A 23,926-nucleotide genomic window follows, 5' to 3' on the forward strand; every position below is an offset into this window, starting at 1 on the left:
CACTCGCAATCTGTGATATCCTTCCAAAGTTGCTTCGTCAAATCCTCGGCCATGGCTTCACTGTAGTTCTTGATAGCTGGAGAGCTCTGATCGAAGATAGTATTTATTCTTTGTTTTTAAAGTCTTGGAACAATGAGTCAGCTGCTTCAACAAATGCCTCTTTTACCATCTCTCCATCTTGGAAGGATTTCTTGTTCTTAATGATTAAGTGACTCACCCGGAACGAAGCTTCGGTGGCTGCCTTTGCTTTTGAAGTTAGCTTTGAGAAAAATGACTGCTGTCTGGACAATTGGGACTTTAGTTCCTTCACCTTTCTCCTTCTCAGCTCGTTTTTCGGAGGGAAGTCAGTGTCATAGATTTTATGAACAGTCCGAAAATGCCGCTCCACATTTCCCTTTTTCGGTATAGTGATGGCAGACTGGCAGATGAGGCAAACGCATTTTGAAAATAACATAGTGAAGCAAAAATCCACTTCCCATTCCGTATGGAAGTGGTACGTTTTTGTCTTTTTACTCTGTCCAGCTCCCGCACTCATTTTTATACCCTTAAGTTTAGAAGACATACATTGGAGGCTAACTCACTAACTTGCTAGAGCGCGCCGTTTTGTGCGCATGCGCCGTGACACCTGTGTCAGGTAAAGTCAGACTGGTCAGACCGACTGCCCCGTATGCCAGTCAAGTGACAAATTTCATAGTGAGGATGGATGATAGGCTGACGTCTACGTTTTAATGTCATGCGATCTACCCACACTACCTTTGCGATCGACCGGTAGATCGCGATCGATGTAATGCGGTACCCATTGTATGTCTTAAATATTAAATATTTGTAAAATAATCCTATTTAAATACAATAAAATCCCAAAATACATTGACAGCAAATTAATATTTGTCAAAATGAAATTAAAAAAATAAAACAAGGAAAATGTGTAAAATAATTATTCATAATTTTTCTTAAAAATTGCAGCAAATATCTGTCAAATAATTTTATTTTTGTTGGTTTAAATGCATTAAAAATGGTGTAATTTGAAAGAAAAACATTGCAAAATAGCAAAATTGAAAAAAATACAGATTTTTGATGTGGATTTTATTTTAAATTTGGGATTTTTTTGTCATTTTTGGGGGATTTTTTTCAATATTACCTGTAGTTTAACAAAACAGTACAGAAAAATAAAAATACCAGTGGACTGTTTAAAAATCTGCAGCTTTAAACAGTTTCCCTGAACCTTCCAGACTAATAAACCAAAGCTCTTCCTGCTGAATAGATTAATGTTTGACGTTTTAGCTTCGTTTGAACACCTCCATGCTCCCGGCTGTAAAATCTGAGTCTTACTGCGGCTCCTTCTCTGGGATTTAAGACTGAAGGTGTAATTTGTGGAGGAATGTGGAGCTGATCCTTCAACCTGAAGAACAGAAAGCAGGAAAACATACAGAGGAGGTTGGAAACACCCCTCAGCCTGAATCCTGGGAACGCTGAGAAGTTCAGCAGCCTCTTCAGTTTCTGATCAGCCGGGGGCAGTTTGCTGCTGCTGCTGGTTTTAGTTTCTGATCAGCCGGGGGCAGTTTGTTTTCAGCTCCTCCCTGCTGCTGCTTTCACTGTTTCAACAGCACTTTGTTCACGATCACAGGACCTGAAACTGTGGCTGACGGAGCTCGGGTGTGTCTGGACGTTGCCCAGAGGCCTCGGCTGCTGCGTTAGGTTCTGATTTACGGCTACATTCCGCTTGGCAACACCTCAACCGGTCCTTTACGTCCAAACGTGAAGAACAAGAGCAATTTGTAACGCTGACACTTAAAGGAACGACTGATCTGCACTTTATCCTGAACCCTCGTGTCGTCCTGTGGGTCAAATTGACCTGTTTTAAAGTTTGAACGTGTGGAAAACAAATATATATTTTCATAGTGAAAACTTCTACATTTTCAACATTTTTGGGAAATTTTTGAAAATTTTTTGGTGGAATATAAGAAATGTTAAAAATGTTTCTTTAAGAACATTAAGAAATTTTTTTTTAATGTGAATGTTCTTAAAGAAAATATTACAAGTTTTACTGATATATATATATATGGAATCACTTTAGATATTTTTAGGATTTTTTGGAAGATTTTTACTCATTTTTTGAAAATATTTCAATTTATATGTTTTGTATTTTTGTATTTTTTCCTATTTTTATTTCTTGCCAAATTTGGGGATTTTTTTCAAAATAAAACTTTGAAGGGAAACCTCCAAGGAATTTTTTGAATTTTCCTCCTGAAGATTTTGCAAATTTTTACAAATTTATAAATTTTATAGACACACAGACACACAAAGACTCACACAGACTCCCATAAAGACTCCAGCGAAGGCCATCGGTGATCCAAACCTCTCGTGTTCCTGCTTCTCTGACCTCCAGAGTTTTCAAATCCAGTTTCTCGTCTCCGTGGACGCTGCTTTCATCGTCTGTACACTGTAAAAAATAAATAAAAATCTGTTGAAAAACTGTAAAAATGGTGAAAATAACAGCAAATATTTGTGAAATAATGATTTTTTTAGCTGCTTTAAGTACAGTTAAATGTTATGTCAAGCATTGTAAAATAATTGATTACTGAATTAATCTGTAATAAAATAAATCAACTGGTTTTATTAATAATATGCACATTATTTACAGTTTTGGCCGTTTTTTTTGTCAGAAATAGCGACAGATTATCACATTTAAACAGTTGGGAACAACTAAAAATCCTGCATTTCATTTTCAATCTGTTTAACTTTCAATCAATTATTTTTCACTCAGTTATTTTTTTCATATAAATAAACAAAACCACTGACATTTTGTGGAAATTGTGTGAATTTATTGCACATGTTCCACATTAAGTCTAAGGTTTATTAGGACGTTATGTCAAGTTCAAGTTCACTTTATTGTCTCCCGTGGGAGAAATTTGTCTTGGACAAGGCAAGAAGTTCAGCTGCACTGCAACACAATAAAACAGAACACATGCTATTAAAATGCACAATAAATACATGACATAAAATAAATAAGTTAAAATGATATAAGAACAAACTAAGTTACACGCATTCCCCTATACATACGTGTCGCACATCCCCAGCTACCTCCCTTTGCTAGCTGCAGCAAGCCGCTCATTAATTAGCCCGACTGAGACGAGAATAGAGAAAAGGTTCAGCTGCACAGCGGAACGTACTCTGAACAGAACAGCGGAACCCTGGACCTCCTGAATCTGACAGAACGTACTCTGAACAGAACAGCGGAACCCTGGACCTCCTGAATCTGACAGAACGTACTCTGAACAGAACAGCGGAACCCTGGACCTCCTAAATCCCACAGAACGTACTCTGAACAGAACAGCGGAACCCTGGACCTCCTGAATCCAACAGAACGTACTCTGAACAGAACAGCGGAACCCTGGACCTACTGAATCCCACAGAACGTACTCTGAAGAAAGCAGTGGAACCCTGGACCTCCTGAATCTGACAGAACGTACTCTGAACAGAACAGCGGAACCCTGGACCTCCTAAATCCCACAGAACGTACTCTGAACAGAACAGCAGAACCCTGGATCTCCTGAATCCAACAGAACGTACTCTGAACAGAACAGTAGAACCCTGGACCTCCTGAATCCAACAGAACGTACTCTGAACAGAACAGCGGAACCCTGGACCTCCTGAATCCGACAGAACGTACTCTGAACAGAACAGCGGAACCCTGGACCTACTGAATCCGACAGAACGTGCTCTGAACAAAGCAGTGGAACCCTGGATCTCCTGAATCCGACAGAACGTACTCTGAACAGAACAGCGGAACCCTGGACCTCCTAAATCCCACAGAACATACTCTGAACAGAACAGCGGAACCCTGGACCTCCTGAATCCAACAGAACGTACTCTGAACAGAACAGCGGAACCCTGGACCTACTGAATCCCACAGAACGTACTCTGAACAAAGCAGTGGAACCCTGGACCTCCTGAATCTGACAGAACGTACTCTGAACAGAACAGCGGAACCCTGGACCTCCTAAATCCCACAGAACGTACTCTGAACAGAACAGCAGAACCCTGGATCTCCTGAATCCAACAGAACGTACTCTGAACAGAACAGTAGAACCCTGGACCTCCTGAATCCAACAGAACGTACTCTGAACAGAACAGTGGAACCCTGGACCTCCTAAATCCCACAGAACGTACTCTGAACAGAACAGCGGAACCCTGGACCTCCTGAATCCGACAGAACGTACTCTGAACAGAACAGCGGAACCCTGGACCTACTGAATCCGACAGAACGTGCTCTGAACAAAGCAGTGGAACCCTGGATCTCCTGAATCCGACAGAACGTACTCTGAACAGAACAGCGGAACCCTGGATCTCCTGAATCCGACAGAACATACTCTGAACAGAACAGCGGAACCCTGGACCTCCTGAATCCCACAGAACGTACTCTGAACAGAACAGCGGAACCCTGGACCTCCTAAATCCCACAGAACGTACTCTGAACAGAACAGCGGAACCCTGGACCTACTGAATCCGACAGAACGTACTCTGAACAAAGCAGTGGAACCCTGGATCTCCTGAATCCGACAGAACGTACTCTGAACAGAACAGCAGAACCCTGGACCTCCTGAATCCCACAGAACGTACTCTGAACAGAACAGCGGAACCCTGGATCTCCTGAATCCCACAGAACGTACTCTGAACAGAACAGCGGAACCCTGGACCTACTGAATCCCACAGAACGTACTCTGAACAGAACAGCGGAACCCTGGACCTCCTAAATCCCACAGAACGTACTCTGAACAGAACAGCGGAACCCTGGACCTACTGAATCCGACAGAACGTACTCTGAACAAAGCAGTGGAACCCTGGATCTCCTGAATCCAACAGAACGTACTCTGAACAGAACAGCAGAACCCTGGATCGCCTGAATCCAACAGAACGTACTCTGAACAGAACAGCGGAACCCTGGACCTCCTGAATCCCACAGAACGTACTCTGAACAGAACAGCGGAACCCTGGACCTCCTAAATCCCACAGAACGTACTCTGAACAGAACAGCGGAACCCTGGACCTACTGAATCCGACAGAACGTACTCTGAACAAAGCAGTGGAACCCTGGATCTCCTGAATCCGACAGAACGTACTCTGAACAGAACAGCAGAACCCTGGACCTCCTGAATCCCACAGAACGTACTCTGAACAGAACAGCGGAACCCTGGATCTCCTGAATCCAACAGAACGTACTCTGAACAAAGCAGTGGAACCCTGGACCTCCTGAATCCAACAGAACGTACTCTGAACAGAACAGCGGAACCCTGGACCTACTGAATCCAACAGAACGTACTCTGAACAGAACAGCGGAACCCTGGATCTCCTGAATCCAACAGAACGTACTCTGAACAAAGCAGTGGAACCCTGGACCTCCTGAATCCAACAGAACATACTCTGAACAGAATAGCGGAACCCTGGACCTCCTAAATCCCACAGAACGTACTCTGAACAGAACAGCGGAACCCTGGACCTCCTGAATCCGACAGAACGTACTCTGAACAGAACAGCGGAACCCTGGACCTACTGAATCCGACAGAACGTACTCTGAACAAAGCAGTGGAACCCTGGATCTCCTGAATCCGACAGAACGTACTCTGAACAGAACAGCGGAACCCTGGATCTCCTGAATCCAACAGAACGTACTCTGAACAAAGCAGTGGAACCCTGGATCTCCTGAATCCAACAGAACGTACTCTGAACAGAACAGCGGAACCCTGGACTTCCTGATATCCTTCAGAAAACAGTTTCAAGATGTTATTTAACCTCAGATGACAGAATGTTCTAATAAGACGTTCCTCTACTGTGATATTTGAACCACGGTGAAATGTTCTGGCTGCAATGTTCTGACGATGTTCTGATATTTTCTCTGCTAATCGTTCTCTCAGCGTCTCTCTGTCAGCAGAAATGTTCTGGTCTGTTCTCTGCTGGTATGACAGGCATGTTGCCGTGGCAGCCACACCCTCCTCCGTGTCAGGAATCACACGCTTCTGTCAGAACAACACAAACACGCCTCCGTCTGTCAGACTGCAGAAGATTCTGCTTCCACTGTTGATGAGCTGAACTCTGGTTTAAAATGAAACCTCAGACTGACTGAGCGTCAAATGTCCACTTTTATTACGTTTATTCTGTTTTTATTAATAACTTTTATTGTCTGCTATGGATCAAACCCCAACATGGCTCCTCCACTGTAAACACTTACTATTATTTTACAGATTTATTTATTTTATTGTCCCTGTTGTATTCAATTACAGATAATAACTGGTAAAATCACAGAAAACAGGTAGTAATTTAGACCAGAACTGTCAATAATGTTCATATAAAAGATGTGTTTTAGTGCGTTTTTGTGTTTTTAGTGCATTTTTAGTGTATTTTAGTGTGTTTTAGTGTGTTTTTGGTGCATTTTTAATGTGTTTTTAGTATGTTTTTAACGTGTTTTAGTGTGTTTTTAGTGTGTTTTAGTGTGTTTTAGTGAGTTTTTAATGTGCTTTTACTGTGTTTTTAGTATGTTTTAGTGCATTTTTAATGTGTTTTTAGTGCATTTTTAATGTGTTTTTAGCGCGTTTTTATTTTGTTTTTAATGTTTTTAGTGTGTTTTAGTGTGTTTTCTTTCCGTGTTGCACTCAAACCTGTAGTGTCTTGGCCTCCTGTAGAATTTCCTTAATTTTTAGAAACTGAAAGCCAGAACAGTGCTGAAAGTGGACTCCTGCTCCAGTGTTTGCTGGTAGAGATTCCATCTGACATAGTTCAGTCTTTCTCCTGTTGGTGGAGGTTAAAGGAAGGGCTGTGGTGCTGAACATGTCAGAGACAGAGAACTTCTGCTTTCCTGAAACTCTGAGGACAGATCTGGTGGAATCAGATACAACCGTCCTGGAATAAACTGTATGTATATGAAGGGTAAAACAAAACTTGACCGTCTAATACAGCCACAGAAAGAGGCTCAGAGCAGAACATCAGGAGCTGAACATGATATTAAATAGCCGGAGGGCCTCATGCTAATCTTGGTGGCCCTCCAACGGCACATCAGTGGAACATTCACCTGGTGGGAAGTTCTGGCTCCTCATCATCCCTCCAGCTGGTGTTGAATCTGACTGAGCAGCTCTGAGCCACCACTGCTCCCATATTTAAGGAGGAATGACATTATTGAAAACATCTGACCTCAGCGGTGGTTAAACCGCGATTTGAAACTAAACTGAACCATGTTACCGACTTTAACCTGAAACTGCAGCTTTATGATGATAAGTTCAGAAAAATGGAGGATTCTCTGCCTCTGATGAACTTTGCTGCTTATTTTTGCAGACACATTAAAAACCTCCCCTTATTGCAGCTTTACTCACAGAATTTCATCATTAAAGTGACATTCTGGTTACTTTAATGTGTTTTTTTGGCTGAAGTTCTTATCAGCAGTCTGTCAGTTTGTTGAAACAGACAGGAAGTGATGAATTTCAGAACTAAAACATATTTTAGCCTTCTGAAAATAGGCTCAGCTAAAAGAATATATCAGCTAAAGTGTGCACTCTATTTATGTGATTTTCACTGCTTTAACTTGCTGTCAGATGCTCTTTCTGACTGGAAAATGATGCCTTTATAGAGTTCTTTTAACACCCACCAGACTGTGTTCACAAAAACAGTCATTTTACTTTGCAGAATATTAAAGTTGCTGATCTGTTATTGTGTGACTTCAGTGTTTTAACTCATTAATTTGGATCCAAACTTACATATTAAAAGATGAAATCTCAAAACAAGACAAACTAACCAGTCGAGGCAGTGACAGACTAACTACTTCAGTTTCCTGCAGGATAAAATTACTGTTTTTGTCAATGGAGTCTGGTGGCTTCACCATCTTACAACAAACTAAAGCATGAAAAATATAATAGTTAATCCTGTAAGACCTAAATATTAAAAAAAAGAAAAATTAAACTAGAAAAAAAGAAATAATAATAATTATATATACACCACCAATAAAAAATAAAGTAAAATTCAAATAAAGCTTAAAATTAAATAAAAAATAAAACGTATATATATATATATATATATATATATATATATATATATATATATATACACACACACACAAATAATAATAAAATATAATAATAAAAAAATAACAAAAAAATAAAACTGATTTTACAGGGTTTTACAGGGTTAAACCGATGATTTTCTTTTAGGTTTCTAAAATCTGTTTCCAAACTGTCCCTTTGAAATATTTGCATGTTGAATTTAAGAATGTCCCTGGTTGTGTTTGGACCGATGGAACTTAAACACAGATGGTTTAATGCATAAAAAAACTTTGTTCCTCAGTCATTCTTATGCATATCCCTCTCTGCAACAGCAATGATATATTGCATTTAGAGGGACACTGTTGGTGCAGCTGCAGGAAACACAGCTTCACCCATGGAGGGATCGGAGGTTAAATCAGGATGAAGCTGTGCATCAACAAACATTCCTGTCAGACATTAACCTGACCTGTCCTAATTCCTCCTTTTATCAGATGTAATAAAGCAGATGTCTGGGTGTTATTAGAGGTTGACAGGCTTTGAAAAGTGCTTTTTAAACAAGCAGTTTGGTACTTCACAGGATCTAAAAATAGAGTAAAACAGGGAAGACTTTTTGGCCCACCGGCCACTCAGACAAACAGAGCGACGTACAGCTTGTTTGCAGAAAGTGAAGCTTTCCCAGGTCGGCTGTTAGATAACTGGTTATGCAACTGCTGGGCTGTGCTGCTACATGCAGACAGGAGGTGTGTTCGGCCTCCATCAGGCTGAAAGACGGCAGAAAGGAGGAAGATCTGGCCTCTTAACCGAGCTTCTCACCAGATATCTGTAAATGGACGATGATCACGTCTAAACGAGGAGGAACTCACATCCAAATGCTGCTTGTTTTTGTGTGGTTTGGTTCCTTTATGGTTTAAATGTGACCCTACATCTAAACACAAATCAGAATCCAGACAGAACTCAGGTGGAAATGTTTGAGTAATGAATGGGAACGAACCCTGACAGCCGGGTTATAAACCTTCGTACAAAATCCTAAAAAAAGATTTTTTAGCTGTATTTTTTCAAATAATTTACTGTTATTTTATACATTTCTCCTGTTTGTTTAATCGCAGTTAATAACTAGTAAAATAATTAGAAAAAAGTATTAATTTACATGTTAATTGTGAAACTAGAACATCAGAAATGCATATTTTTTGAATGGTAATTTGTTCTTTTACAATTCCTTTTTTAAATTTATTTTTAAATCAACAAAAAATGTTATTTTGGGCGCCCGTATAGCTCAAGGCGTTGAGCAGGCGACCCATGTACAGGGCTGGTCCCTGACGCAGCTGGCCCGGGTTCGATTCCCGCTCACGGCCCTTTGCTGCATGTCTTCCCCCGACTCTTCTCCTGTTTCCTGTCTCTCTCACACTGCACCTATCCAATAAAGCCGATAAAAGGCCAAAAAAATAACTTTAAAAAAAAAAAAAAAGTTATAGATTTCATAACTATTTATTTAAAAAAGTGTATAGTAAAGATTAAAAAATGGTAATTAATTTTTTAAACTGTTATTTTGCAGATTTTCATTAAAAGTATTTAATTAACTTTAATATAAATATTTTTTCTTTTAAATAACCTCAAATATCTATAAAAAATATAAAATATTACTCTGTTATTTAAAAATAAATGTAAAAATGTGCAATTTTATAGGGAAACGTAAAAGATTTATTCTTTATATTAATATAACATTTAGAGAATATGCATTTTTGCTGTTTTAGTAGTAAATTAATACTTTTTTCCAATGATTTTATTAGTTATTCACTGCAATTAAACAGGGGAAACGTGTAAAATAACCACGAATTCTTTTCAAAATTACAGATTAAAGTGTTCTTTTTTGAGGACTTTATATGAAGGTTTAGAACTTGACTGCAGTGATTACCTCCCATTCATTCACAAGAGCATAACTGAAAATTAAAGAAAACACTAAATTACTGTACAGAATGGTAATAATTTTAGTACTAAACACGGTTGAAAGTTGTCTTTTTAAGTGTCTAATAAACCAATAAAGTGCTGTAAAAGGTAAAAACATGGCTTTCATATGACTGAACCACTTTATCTGTAGAGTTTATAAAAGACAGCGGATAAAACGTGAAACTCACAGCGGTTCTAAACTCTGTTTCTCCAGGTGGTGGTGGAGGAGGACGAGGTGGAGGAGGTGGAGGAAGAGGAAGAAGAGGAGGAGGAAACAGTGGAGGTGGAGGAGGTGGAGATCGTCAACGTCGTGCAGCAGAAGCCTCCGCCGGTGATCCAGAAGATCTCCAGGACGGAGGTGAGGACCGAGCTGAAGCAGACACCGGAGCCCACCAAGCTGGACACTCGCTACTTCGGGGAGCTGTTGGCCGACGTCTACAGGAAGAACTGCGACATCCACACCTGCATCAACGACCACGTGTCCAAGATCCGAGGACAGTAAGTTCAGTGCAGGCAGCTAGCTTCAACTCCTCATCATCACCACAACACACCAGCCCCACTGAAGCACGGTGGTCGCAGCATCATGATGTAAAGCACGGTGGTGGCAGCATCATGATGTAAAGCACGGTGGTGGCAGCATCATGATGTAAAGCACGGTGGTGGCAGCATCATGATGTGAAGCACGATAGTGGCAACATCATGATGTGAAGCATGGTGGTGGCAGCATCATGATGTGAAGCATGGTGGTAGCAGCATCATGATGTAAAGCATGGAGGTGGCAGCATCATGATGTGAAGCATGGTGGTAGCAGCATCATGATGTAAAGCATGGAGGTGGCAGCATCATGATGTGAAGCATGGTGGTAGCAGCATCATGATGTAAAGCATGGTGGTGGCAGCATCATGATGTGAAGCACGGAGGTGGCAGCATTATGTAAAGCATGGTGGTGGCAGCATTATGTAAAGCATGGTGGAGGCAGCATTATGTGAAGCACGGTGGAGGCAGCATTATGTGAAGCACGATGGTGGCAGCATCATTAAGTGAAGCACGGTGGTGACAGCATCATGATGTGATGCACAGAGGTGGCAGCATTATGTAAAGCATGGTGGAGGCAGCATCATGACGTGAAGCACGGTGGTGGCAGCATCATAACATGAAGCATGGTGGTGGCAGCATAATAACATAAAGCATGGTGATGGCAGCATCATAACATAAAGCGTGGTGGCAGCATCATAACATGATGCATGGTGGTGGCAGCATAATAACATAAAGCATGGTGGTGGCAGCATCATAACATGATGCATGGTGGTGGCAGCATCATAACATAAAGCATGGTGGTGGCAGCATCATAACATAAAGCATGGTGGTGGCAGCATCATAACATAAAGCATGGTGGTGGCAGCATCATAACATGCATGGTAGTGGCAGCATCATAACATGAAGCATGGTGGTGGCAGCATCATAACATAAAGCATGGAGGTGGCAGCATCATAACATGATGCATGGTAGTGGCAGCATCATAACATGATGCATGGTAGTGGCAGCATCATAACATAAAGCATGGTGGTGGCAGCATCATAACATGATGCATGGTAGTGGCAGCATCATAACATGAAGCATGGTGGTGGCAGCATCATAACATGATGCATGGTAGTGGCAGCATCATAACATAAAGCGTGGTGGCAGCATCATAACATGATGCATGGTAGTGGCAGCATCATAACATGAAGCATGGTGGTGGCAGCATCATGATGTGAAGCATGGTGGTGGCAGCATCATAACATAACGCATGGTGGTGGCAGCATCATGATGTGAAGCATGGTGGTGGCAGCATCATGATGTGAAGCATGGTGGTGGCAGCATCATAACATGAAGCATGGTGGTGGCAGCATCATAACATAAAGCATGGAGGTGGCAGCATCATAACATGATGCATGGTAGTGGCAGCATCATAACATGATGCATGGTAGTGGCAGCATCATAACATAAAGCGTGGTGGCAGCATCATAACATGATGCATGGTAGTGGCAGCATCATAACATGAAGCATGGTGGTGGCAGCATCATGATGTGAAGCATGGTGGTGGCAGCATCATAACATAACGCATGGTGGTGGCAGCATCATAACATGAAGCATGGTGATGGCAGCATCATGATGTGATGCACGGAGATGACAGCATTATGTAAAGCATGGTGGTGGCAGCATTATGTAAAGCACGGTGGAGGCAGCATTATGTGAAGCACGGTGGAGGCAGCATTATGTGAAGCACGATGGTGGCAGCATCATTAAGTGAAGCACGGTGGTGGCAGCATCATGATGTGATGCACAGAGGTGGCAGCATTATGATGTGAAGCACGGTGGTGGCAGCATCATAACATGAAGCATGGTGGTGGCAGCATAATAACATAAAGCATGGTGGTGGCAGCATCATAACATAAAGCGTGGTGGCAGCATCATAACAAAGCATGATGGTGGCAGCATCATAACATAAAGCATGGTGGTGGCAGCATCATAACATGATGCATGGTGGTGGCAGCATAATAACATAAAGCATGGTGGTGGCAGCATCATCACATAAAGCGTGGTGGCAGCATCACAACATAAAGCATGGTGGTGGCAGCATCATAACATAAAGCATGGTGGTGGCAGCATCATAACATAAAGCATGGTGGTGGCAGCATCATAACATGCATGGTAGTGGCAGCATCATAACATGAAGCATGGTGGTGGCAGCATCATAACATAAAGCATGGAGGTGGCAGCATCATAACATGATGCATGGTAGTGGCAGCATCATAACATGATGCATGGTAGTGGCAGCATCATAACATAAAGCATGGTGGTGGCAGCATCATAACATGATGCATGGTAGTGGCAGCATCATAACATGAAGCATGGTGGTGGCAGCATCATGATGTGAAGCATGGTGGTGGCAGCATCATAACATGAAGCATGGTGGTGGCAGCATCATAACATAAAGCATGGAGGTGGCAGCATCATAACATGATGCATGGTAGTGGCAGCATCATAACATGATGCATGGTAGTGGCAGCATCATAACATAAAGCGTGGTGGCAGCATCATAACATGATGCATGGTAGTGGCAGCATCATAACATGAAGCATGGTGGTGGCAGCATCATGATGTGAAGCATGGTGGTGGCAGCATCATAACATAACGCATGGTGGTGGCAGCATCATAACATGAAGCATGGTGATGGCAGCATCATGATGTGATGCACGGAGATGACAGCATTATGTAAAGCATGGTGGTGGCAGCATTATGTAAAGCACGGCGGAGGCAGCATTATGTGAAGCACGGTGGAGGCAGCATTATGTGAAGCACGATGGTGGCAGCATCATTAAGTGAAGCACGGTGGTGGCAGCATCATGATGTGATGCACAGAGGTGGCAGCATTATGATGTGAAGCACGGTGGTGGCAGCATCATAACATGAAGCATGGTGGTGGCAGCATAATAACATAAAGCATGGTGGTGGCAGCATCATAACATAAAGCGTGGTGGCAGCATCATACCAAAGCATGATGGTGGCAGCATCATAACATAAAGCATGGTGGTGGCAGCATCATAACATAAAGCATGGTGGTGGCAGCATCATAACATGATGCATGGTAGTGGCAGCATAATAACATGAAGCATGGTGGTGGCAGCATTATAACATGATGCATGGTAGTGGCAGCATCATAACATGATGCATGGTAGTGGCAGCATCATAACAAAGCATGGTGGTGGAAGCATCATGACATGAAGCATGGTAGTGGCAGCATCATAACATGAAGCATGGTGGTGGCAGCATCATAACATAAAGCATGGTGGTGGCAGCATCATAACATGATGCATGGTAGTGGCAGCATCATAACATGATGCATGGTAGTGGCAGCATCATGACATGAAGCATGGTTGTGGCAGCATCATGATGTGAAGCATGGTGGTGGCAGCATCATAACATAAAGCATGGTGGCGGCAGCATCATAACATGAAGCATGGTGATGGCAGCATCATAACATGAAGCATGGTGGTGGCAGCATCATAACAGGAAGTATGGTGATAGCAGCATCATAACATGAAGCATGGTGGTGGCAGCATCATAACATGAAGCATGGTGATGGCAGCATCATAACATGAAGCATGGTGGTGGCAGCATCATGATGTGAAGCATGGTGGTGGCAGCATCATAACATAAAGCATGGTGGTGGCAGCATCATAACATAAAGCATGGTGGTGGCAGCATCATAACATGAAGCATGGTGATGGCAGCATCATGATGTGATGCACGGAGGTGACAGCATTATGTAAAGCATGGTGGTGGCAGCATTATGTAAAGCACGGTGGAGGCAGCATTATGTGAAGCACGGTGGAGGCAGCATTATGTGAAGCACGATGGTGGCAGCATCATGATGTGATGCACAGAGGTGGCAGCATTATGTAAAGCACGGTGGAGGCAGCATCATGACGTGAAGCACGGTGGTGGCAGCATCATAACATGAAGCATGGTGGTGGCAGCATCATAACATAAAGCGTGGTGGCAGCATCATAACATAAAGCATGGTGGTGGCAGCATCATAACATGATGCATGGTAGTGGCAGCATCATAACATGAAGCATGGTGGTGGCAGCATCATAACATAAAGCATGGTGGTGGCAGCATCATAACATGATGCATGGTAGTGGCAGCATCATAACATGAAGCATGGTGGTGGCAGCATCATAACATGAAGCATGGTGGTGGCAGCATCATAATATGAAGCATGGTGGTGGCAGCATCATGGCGGCAGCAGGCGAAAACTGGTCAAATTAAAAGTGCAGTTAAAAGTAATTCTGTGTTTAACTTTTCTATGAAAACCAAATTTATGTTCAATCTACTAAACTAATTCCTGTTCTAATTAATATGCTGATTACTGTACTAAATAATAGACTGATTACTGTACTAATTAATATACTGATTACTGTACTAATTAATATGCGTGATGTAAGCTTCGTTATTGTCCTGGAGCTGCTGTGATTTGTTGATCAGATGTTGGGTCGAGCTTTGGCTGAATCAGTTAAACCGTTTAAACCTGGATCAGATGCAGAGAGAGTGTGGCTTTTTGTGGGTGTGGGTGTTTGTGGGCGTTTTATTTACTCCTGTTATAATTTTTACGAGCTGTTGACTCATTTTCACTGTAATATAAAATCCCACACCTCTATGGAAACCATGGATAGAAGCAGAGAACTCAGACATTATTCTGTATGACACAATTATCATAAATCATAGAAAAACAGAAAAAAACATCCATCCACAAATGTTTGTCATGATGCTGCTTTATCCTCATCATGTCTCAGAATCTTTTATTTTCTTCAGAATCTGGTGGATGCTGATGGTTTCTTCTGGTGAAACTTTCAGTGAGACGAACAGTAAAGTGATTTAGATTAAATAAGATGCTATTTAATTAGATCTGGATGATCTGATGAATCTCAGTAGCTCAAAAATAAACACAGAAGATCATTTAATCAATCCTGTTTATATTTTACAGAATCTGGAGAATTCTGACCCACTTTGGACACATTTTGAGTTATTTTTTTCAGATTTTAAGTCATTTTGAATCATTTTGAAGATTTGTTTGAGTCACTTTGGGAAAGTTTTTAACCCTGTAAGACCCAAGTAAAGAAAAAATGAGCAAAAAAAGAAATAAAATAAATATATATATATATATATATATATATATATATATATAAAAAAAAAAATTATAATATATAAACCCAAACATAGAAGAAAATGAGCAAAAAAAAGAAATATAGAAAAAAATTGCAAAATTTATATATATTTATATGTATATACACACATGTAAAATAGAAAATAATATTTAAAAATCATAAAACTGATTTATTTGTGCACCAGTGAGTTCTAGAGGGTTAATCATTCCTGGAGAATCTTGGGTCACTTTGGAAATGTTTAGAGTCATTTTGGATGATTCAATAACCATTTTAAATATTTTTAAACTACTTTGGAAAAGTTTAGAGTCATTTGGGAGAATTTTAAATCCTTTTGGGAACATTTTTGTGAGAGGAGAGCGTCCTGATGAAATCCAGTTTCTATTTTACAGAATCTAGAGGTTTCTGAACCAGTGTGGAAACACTTTGAGTCATTTCTGTCGTATTTTAAGTCATTTTGAACCATTCTGAAGATGTTTTTGTGTTGAGTTTGAGTCATTTTAGAGAATTTTTAGTATTTTGTCAGATTTTAAATCATTCTCAGAGTCTCAGATTTGCTGAATGTTTCTGACAGAAATGCACAGATGAGTGCTTCAGAAACTGTTGGAAAGGCAGAAATCCAACCATTAATTCTGTTTTTACAGTTTGTGGCTCAGATATCTGCTAGATTCTGCACTAACCCAGACCTAAACGTGACGTCCTCACCGTTAAATGAACACATTTAAAGGCCGATTGTTGAGCTGAGGACAGGTTTTTGTCCACAGTGAATAAATCCAGTAGAACACTCCCTCTGACTCAGAGACCCGGTTTACTTTGGATTTAAGAAACCATCAGTCAGCGTACAGACACACCTTTCTTCACTTTCTTTTCTCCTTTTAAACACCTGTCAGGTTTCTCATGGTTTGCTTTTTGCTCTGTGTGTTTCAGGAAACACCTGCTGGATCCCAGCAACGACTACAAGGTGAGAAACAAACCCAGAGCTTCTATCTGATAAATACGTCTGGACAGCAGAAACAGCTTCATCTGTGGCCAAAAGCAGAGAAAAACTAGAAATAACACAGACATGAGGCGTGTTTTATAAATAATAGAAGATTATTACATCAAAAACTGTATGCTAGTAGGCTGATGAACACTACATTTATTGACACAGTCATTAGTTTTCAAGACATTTAGTCTCATAAGTGCAAGAAAAAGTCATTTTTCCATCCTTTATTTTCCATGAGATGATTGTATTCCCTTAAATCAGGTGGAGAAAGAGGAGGTGGAGGCTTTGATTCCTAAAGGAGCCACTGAACTGACCAAACAACAGATGCGTTACCTGCTGCAGGTGAGATGCATCACCATTCCAATCAAACACCACTAACTCAGCTTTAATCTGATTACAACAAACCTCCATGTTGGCCAAAATACTGTATTAATACACATCTATCTCTAATGGAGTGCATCCTGCTCGTTTATAGAGCCTTTCTCTTCATATTGAAGCTTAAAAACACACTAAAAAATGTCACAAAGATGTTTAAAAAGGAGGTTTTTGCTGCTGCTTTTGCAAACTTCCTTCACCTCCTTCATGACTTTTTGTCATTTTGTTGTTTTGCAAATGCTGCTTTTCATTTTCTTTCTTTCCTCTTCAACTTTAACACCTTATTTCAACTTCCAGAACATAAACACTTTGATAAAATGGTTTATAATATGCTAGGATTGCACCCGTTTGTGTTTCAAAAGCAAATCTGACATTTAAAACGGTTCAGAATATGTTTATCTACTGTTACGTCATTCCTAATAACCACCTGTTGCTGCTTATTTAACAGTAAATAATGACTAACGCTGCTGTAATTACACATAATGACCTACATGCACACGCATGAACAAACCCTTTGCAGTGTTTTCAAGCATTTATTATCTGTTCAGATGCACATACACTTACTGTTCAGGGTTAAAACTGTACATTTATCTTCTTTATTGGCATGAACTCAGATGCTCTACTTAATAATGAGCATGAAAACATTCTAGATTTTCCTGAAAGTGTGTTTGTAATGTAAATCACTGAGTAAGTGTTTGTTAGATGGCATTTTTTTCATGTCTTTACCTGAGAATGGTTCCTAGGATGTAGGACAGTGGACTCTTTCTGTCACCATTTGACCTCCGCTTGTTGTTTTCGTGTTTCAGACTCGTCTGACTGCAGATAAAAGCATGCGTCTGCTGCTGTCCACCTTCAGCAGCCTGAGAGAGGAGCTCCTCCACATGTCTGAGGACCTGAGGGTAACAGAACAGCAGAGAAACACACCAGTGAAAATACTTCAAGTTGTAAAGTGTTTTGGGACCAATATTCCTCCTAAATCACCACACAGAGTCAAATCTATTCAGTCATGTCCATAAAAATAAAATTCTGCTGCGATAAAAACAAAAACCAAAGCAGGAGAGAGAGAGTTAAACCGTCTTAAATTTAAATTATCCTCTGCATTGATAGCAGATCAGTCTGAGTGAGGATCCAATGGTTGTTGCTGTTTAGGACTATTTCCTCTGAGTTTATTACATTACATTATATTACATACACAGAGACAGAAAATGACAACAAAGAGTAACAACACCACTACAGATACACACAACTGGCCCAAAAACAGATGGGAGATGACCAAACAGAGACCCACAATGACCACAAAGAGACAGAAAACAACAAAAGAGAGACAGAAAACCACCACAAAGAGAGACAAGATAAAGCCCAGGAGACAGAAAACAACCCTAAAAAGACTTGAAACAAACCAAAAGAAACACAAAATGACTTTAACGAAATTTAAAGACAGGATGGGCCACAGAGGCACAAAAATGATGGCAAAGAGACACAAAATCACCACACAGAGATACACAATAACAACAAAGTGAAAGAAAATGAGCAAAAAGAGATGGAAAATGGCTAAAGAGAGGCAAAAAACATATAAAACCACCACAAATACACACAACTTGACCAAAAACAAAAAAGAGATGACAGAAAAGAGGAACACAATGACCAAAAAGAGACAAAAAATGACAAAAGATAGATCCAAAACCATCACAAAGAGAGGCTAAGAGACAGAAAGAGACAGAAAACAAGCACAGAAACACAGAAAACAAACATAAAATGATGAAAAAATTCCAAAACACACACAAAATGACCACAAATACACAAAAATTGGCCAGAGACGCACAATGACTATACAGACACAAAATGACAAAAGATAGATAAAAATGGCACAAAAAGAGGCAAGAAAGACAGAAAACAGCTATAAAAAGATGAAAAAAACCTTAAAAGAGACATGAAATCCACAGGGTGGATCAGGTTCTAATGAGGATTTGGTTCAGACAGGTGAGCAGTTTATCAGGTAAATCAGGAAAAAGTTGTGAATGACTCGACTCCTACAGACTGATGGAGGCGGAACGACACTTTTCCTTCGTCTGAGGATGTTTAGAGACGCTGGCAGAGTTTGTCAGAGAGCTTTAGAGTCTGGGTTTAGTCGGCAGGATTCAGAGAAGCAGAGAACCTGTTGGTCATCTCTCATTCATCTGAACTGAGGCTCTAAAAGAAACCGGCTTGACTCTGAACTAAATAATTATGTGGTTGGAAGAAACTCATTAGGAAGCAAACAGCTTCTAACCTGGAGACGTCAGCAAACACCAGGAACACAAAACAGATCCAGCTGTTCATCAGCAGCTTTTCAGAGAAGGAAGGAAGAAGTATTTGGATATTTTCCTCCTGGACAAGTACAAACTGGAATACAGCTACTGTAATACTTTAAACTTTAACCATATATTTAACCTTTTTAACTAATCCTAACCCTTTTACTACTGGTACTTAAACGAAGTATTTAAGTATCAAAAGAACAAAAACTAATGCTGAGGTATTTATTTTAAAGTTGTAGTACACTAAGTTGATTCCAGTTTGAAGTATTTTATATCATCTAATCTGCAAAGTAACTAATATTAAATAAAGCAGGAAGTGAAAAATACATCTTCTCTGTATAAAATGTAAAAATAAAGAGTGAAAAGAGGCATAAAATACTATAATACTACTGCTACCTTCGTGTACTTTTAGATTAAAGTACTTGAGATTTTTATTTACTATTTTCTAACTTTGTGTTTAGATATTATATTCCAGTAAAACTGCAACATAAATGTACTTTTACAAGTAGAAATCCTGCATTTTCATTAAAAAGTACTAACATTGTACTAAGTTGTACCATTTTACTGTTGGTACTCATTATTTATATACTGATCTGAAAGGTAACTAATTACTGCAGCTATCAAAGGCAGTAGGAGAGAAAAAAACAATTTCTGTATAAAATAAAAGTATAATGGGGCATAAAATACTATACTTTAATACTACAGTACTGTAATTGTACAAATAGTAATTTCTACCATGTTTATGGTATTAAAGTTTTTAATGTCTATAAAATGATAATTATTAATTGAGATTTTTACTACTTAAAGTATCGAAAAGTACATTACATTATTAGTATAGTAGCTTTTTAATGTTATAGTATTTGTATCTTATGTACTAATCTGCATTTTAATGATAATCATGGTGATCAAAGAGGGTTAAAAGTACATTTCTGTATAAAATGTAGTAGAGTACAAGCATAAAGGGGCTTAAAATTAGTATTAACTATAGTACTGTAAATGTACTTTATTCATTTCTATCATGTATTTTAGTCGTAAACTATTTAATGTTGATACAGAGACTTTTATTGCTTAAAATACCTGAAAGTATCAGAAGAACAAGTAGTATAGTACCATTTTAATGTTGTAGTATTAGTATTTTAGATAGCTATAAAAGAGAATTAAAAAAGTCCAATATTTCTGTATAAGATGCAGTAGAGCAGTACTGTTTTAGTGTTATTTAATTAGTATTTTACACAGTAATCTGCAGGTAATTAATAACCATAGAAGGAAATAAATTAAAGTACAATATTTAATATCTATAAAGGGGCGTAAAATTTCAGTAAAACTATTTCTACATTATGTTTTTTGATAATAAACTTTTAAATCTTGGTATTGTCATTTTTATTTGACTTTTTTTAACTGTTGATTTTGCATTTTTAGTCCCTTAAAGTCAGATATAAACCCTTCAAACACACATCTGGATGGTTTTAGAAGCAGCGTTTGAGTCTTTTAGATCAACAACAGCAGAAATAAATAAAAACTGCAACTGGTTGGAACAGTTTGTCCTCACAGCAACTTCTCTCCAGTCATTCCAGAGATAATAACAGCTCATTAGCAGAGTGTTAATAATGAGGTGGATTAGTCTGAGGTCTGCTGGATTCCTGAAGTAAAACTATTAATACGGCAAGGAAACAGAACGAAAGGAAACATACTGGAACTAAGAACATGATTTTATCCAGCCGCCTATTCTGCCTGATTTACAACTAATCCAAACTGAGAAGGGAGAAGAAATGAAGTGTGTGAGAATAGAATGAGCTGAATTATTGGGTTAACGTGAAGGGTTTGTGTCCACAGCGTCTGGAGGGAGAGAAGGAGTCTCTGGAGAGAGATCTGAGCTTCAAAGCCGACCAGGCCCGACAGTATGACTGTCTGCTGGAGGCCGTGAGGGAAAACAACCGCCAGCTGCAGGTAAACTTCATGTTTCTGTGTTTGGTTGTTCTGCAGCAGATCGTGTTTCCTCACAGCCACGACCGGCTCCTGAGACTTTAGATGGTTCAATTTAGTACAAAAATGGAGGCAAACCTAAAGGACATGTCTATTTTAGTTGTTTTTTGTCTTATAAAAATGCAGATTAATGTTGTTTTTCTATCTCAAATTATCAGGAACCTCCTGCTCGACCATCTTGGATTTACCTGAAATTTTTATACCACAAACTTTAGATATTTATAAAGATAACTGTGAAATTTTAGATTGATATATCAAGTACTTTCCAAAATAATTAAAAATTGTCTTTTTCATACATTGAATTTGAGGCTGTTTGAACAACAATATCTCAGGAAATATTAAAGATAGAAGTTTGAAATATTTATGTTATTGATCCATAAGCCACAATATTGGATAAGTAGATTAAATTTTCTCTGATTCTGAGTTAAAATATGAACAAAAAGCCAATAATGCAGGAATGAAGTAGTGATATTTTCTTTAACATATTTAGCTGCATTCACAATAACACAGAACAAAACGTATAGAATACGTTTTAATATGGAATATTTAGTGCTAAAAAGTAAAATGAAGCTATTTCTGTTGAAGTTTCATAACTGATTGAGCAGATTTGACAAGTTGTAGCACAATAACAAACATTTTAATAAAAAGCCTGATTTGATCTCATAAAATATGCAACACCGTAGCTAAAATATGACAGATATCTCTATGATTATCTACATTTTATACTATAAAACTTTCACACAAATCAGAAATGGATGAGCAGAAACTGTTAAATTGGATGATTTGACACCCTTCTGTGAACACAATCATTAAGTTTTTGGGTTTTCCATCAGTTTCTCACATCTAGAAACACTTTGAGGAAATTCTTCAAATCTGGTACAAATATCCACTGGACTCCAGAATGAACTGAGTAGTCACAAAACTCAAGAATTTATCTGCTAAATATGACAAAATTTAGGATAAAATGATGAAATGATGACGTTTTATATGGACATAAACTGCATATTGGCTGGTTTTCGGAGGCGTGCAGCTGTGAGGCATTAATTCTAGTTTCTATCAGAACACTGGAATCAACAGCATCTGGGACCAAGGAAACAGTCTAAAGGGAGATAGAGGCGGTTTATCGCTTCATGTAGAACGTTAAATGTCTTTAATGATCCTTCATTGCATAAACTGTGTGCTCAAAACTATAATAAGTATATTTGGCTGAAGTTGGAGCAAGAAGTCAGAATAAAAACTGTGAGGAATGTCCAGAACTGTTTGGATAATAGTTCTAGTTAGTTCTTTTTTTAAAATCCAAAATAGATTTGGCTAACATGAATTTTATAAAACCTGTGATCTCTGGACTTATTTCTGGTGTTGTCGTCTTGTTCATGAATCTTAGCAGTAAGGTTTGAGTTATATAATGTTATTATTGACCGAAAAGACTGACAAAACTATGAAAAAGAGAGTTGTAAAAGGATTTTTTATATTCATAGTAGTATGTTATCAGCTGTAATGCGGCTGTCGAATAATAAAAATAAAGTTTGGCTTTACAGAAGTGCCGTTGTAATCAGAAGTATATATTCAGAGAGAGATTAAATGTGTCTGTATATCGGGATAAATGATTCGTGGACCTTCTCTGATAGAAATGGGGGAAATAATTCAAAGCGCACAAACTGCAGCCTCCAAAATATGAGAATGAGCGCTTGTCCAACATAGTTTTACTAAACTTTGAACATCTTAATCATCACGACTGCAGAGCTGCATCATGATGAAGCTCTTAGTGAAGACAGCAGATTTTTGACCAGAACTTTCTCTGCAGACGTCTTTGAAGGAAACTAGCACCGCCCAGCGTTCCCTGGAGAGTCAGCTGATGACCAGCAGAAACACCGACTCCACCCGAGAGTTCAAGGTCAAAGAGCTGGAAGGAAGACTGAGAGCGCTGGAGAAGGAGAACGAGATGCTCCGACAGAAGGTACAACCTCTCTGCTTACAAGTCTTTGATTTGATGGTGGGGCAGTTAATGTTGGCGAGCAGAGGGCATCATGGGAGTTCGGCTAACAACAGGTCACCATGACAAAGACTTCTGTGGCGGTTAATGACTTCTTTCAGATTCAATACAAGCTGAAAACTTGAGGAAAGCGTCCCTATGATTAAATAGTCAATGAACTGAGACAATTCTACAATAACTGTTATGTACTCGTGGTTAAAGTGGCTCCGTCAGCATGATCTTCTTCATTTATATTATTGATTGATGATGAAATGATGAATGGATTATCAATTGGTTCACCAACGTTCCATTTGATCTGCTGACTTTCGGTTAAGAAGGTTAAGAAAACGGTTTAATAATTTCACCCCTAGTTCAAAGTGAAACTTCAAAGAACAGGTAGAGTAGAGAACAAAAGTTTACCTGGACTGTTATAGACCATGTATATGATGGCAGTCCTTCAGAGAGACCAAGAACACTCTACCTACTGTCAAGCATGGTGGTGGCAGTATCATGCTGTGGTTGGTACCAATGGAACTTCACCCAATGTCAACTGAATGATGAAGAAGGATAATTACCTCCATACTCATCAACCAGAAGGTTGGATCTTAGACACAGTTGGGTTCCAACAATTTAACGAT

At 39.4% G+C, this 23,926-nt stretch overlaps 1 protein-coding gene across 1 annotated transcript in view; it reads left to right on the top strand.

The window, feature by feature from the left end:
* pof1b (POF1B actin binding protein) overlaps window positions 1–23,926 on the top strand; it is a 51,526-nt gene that overhangs the window by 9,751 nt on the left and 17,849 nt on the right. Inside the window, exons 3-8 of the mRNA XM_035948720.2 lie at window positions 10,183–10,466; window positions 16,607–16,640; window positions 16,926–17,006; window positions 17,846–17,938; window positions 21,167–21,280; window positions 23,121–23,273. Of these exons, the coding sequence (XP_035804613.1) occupies window positions 10,183–10,466; window positions 16,607–16,640; window positions 16,926–17,006; window positions 17,846–17,938; window positions 21,167–21,280; window positions 23,121–23,273 (759 nt within the window). The remainder of the gene's footprint in view (window positions 1–10,182; window positions 10,467–16,606; window positions 16,641–16,925; window positions 17,007–17,845; window positions 17,939–21,166; window positions 21,281–23,120; window positions 23,274–23,926) is intronic.

The sequence above is a fragment of the Amphiprion ocellaris genome, chromosome 14, assembly GCF_022539595.1.
Source record: "Amphiprion ocellaris isolate individual 3 ecotype Okinawa chromosome 14, ASM2253959v1, whole genome shotgun sequence".
Taxonomy (NCBI): Eukaryota; Metazoa; Chordata; class Actinopteri; family Pomacentridae; genus Amphiprion; species Amphiprion ocellaris.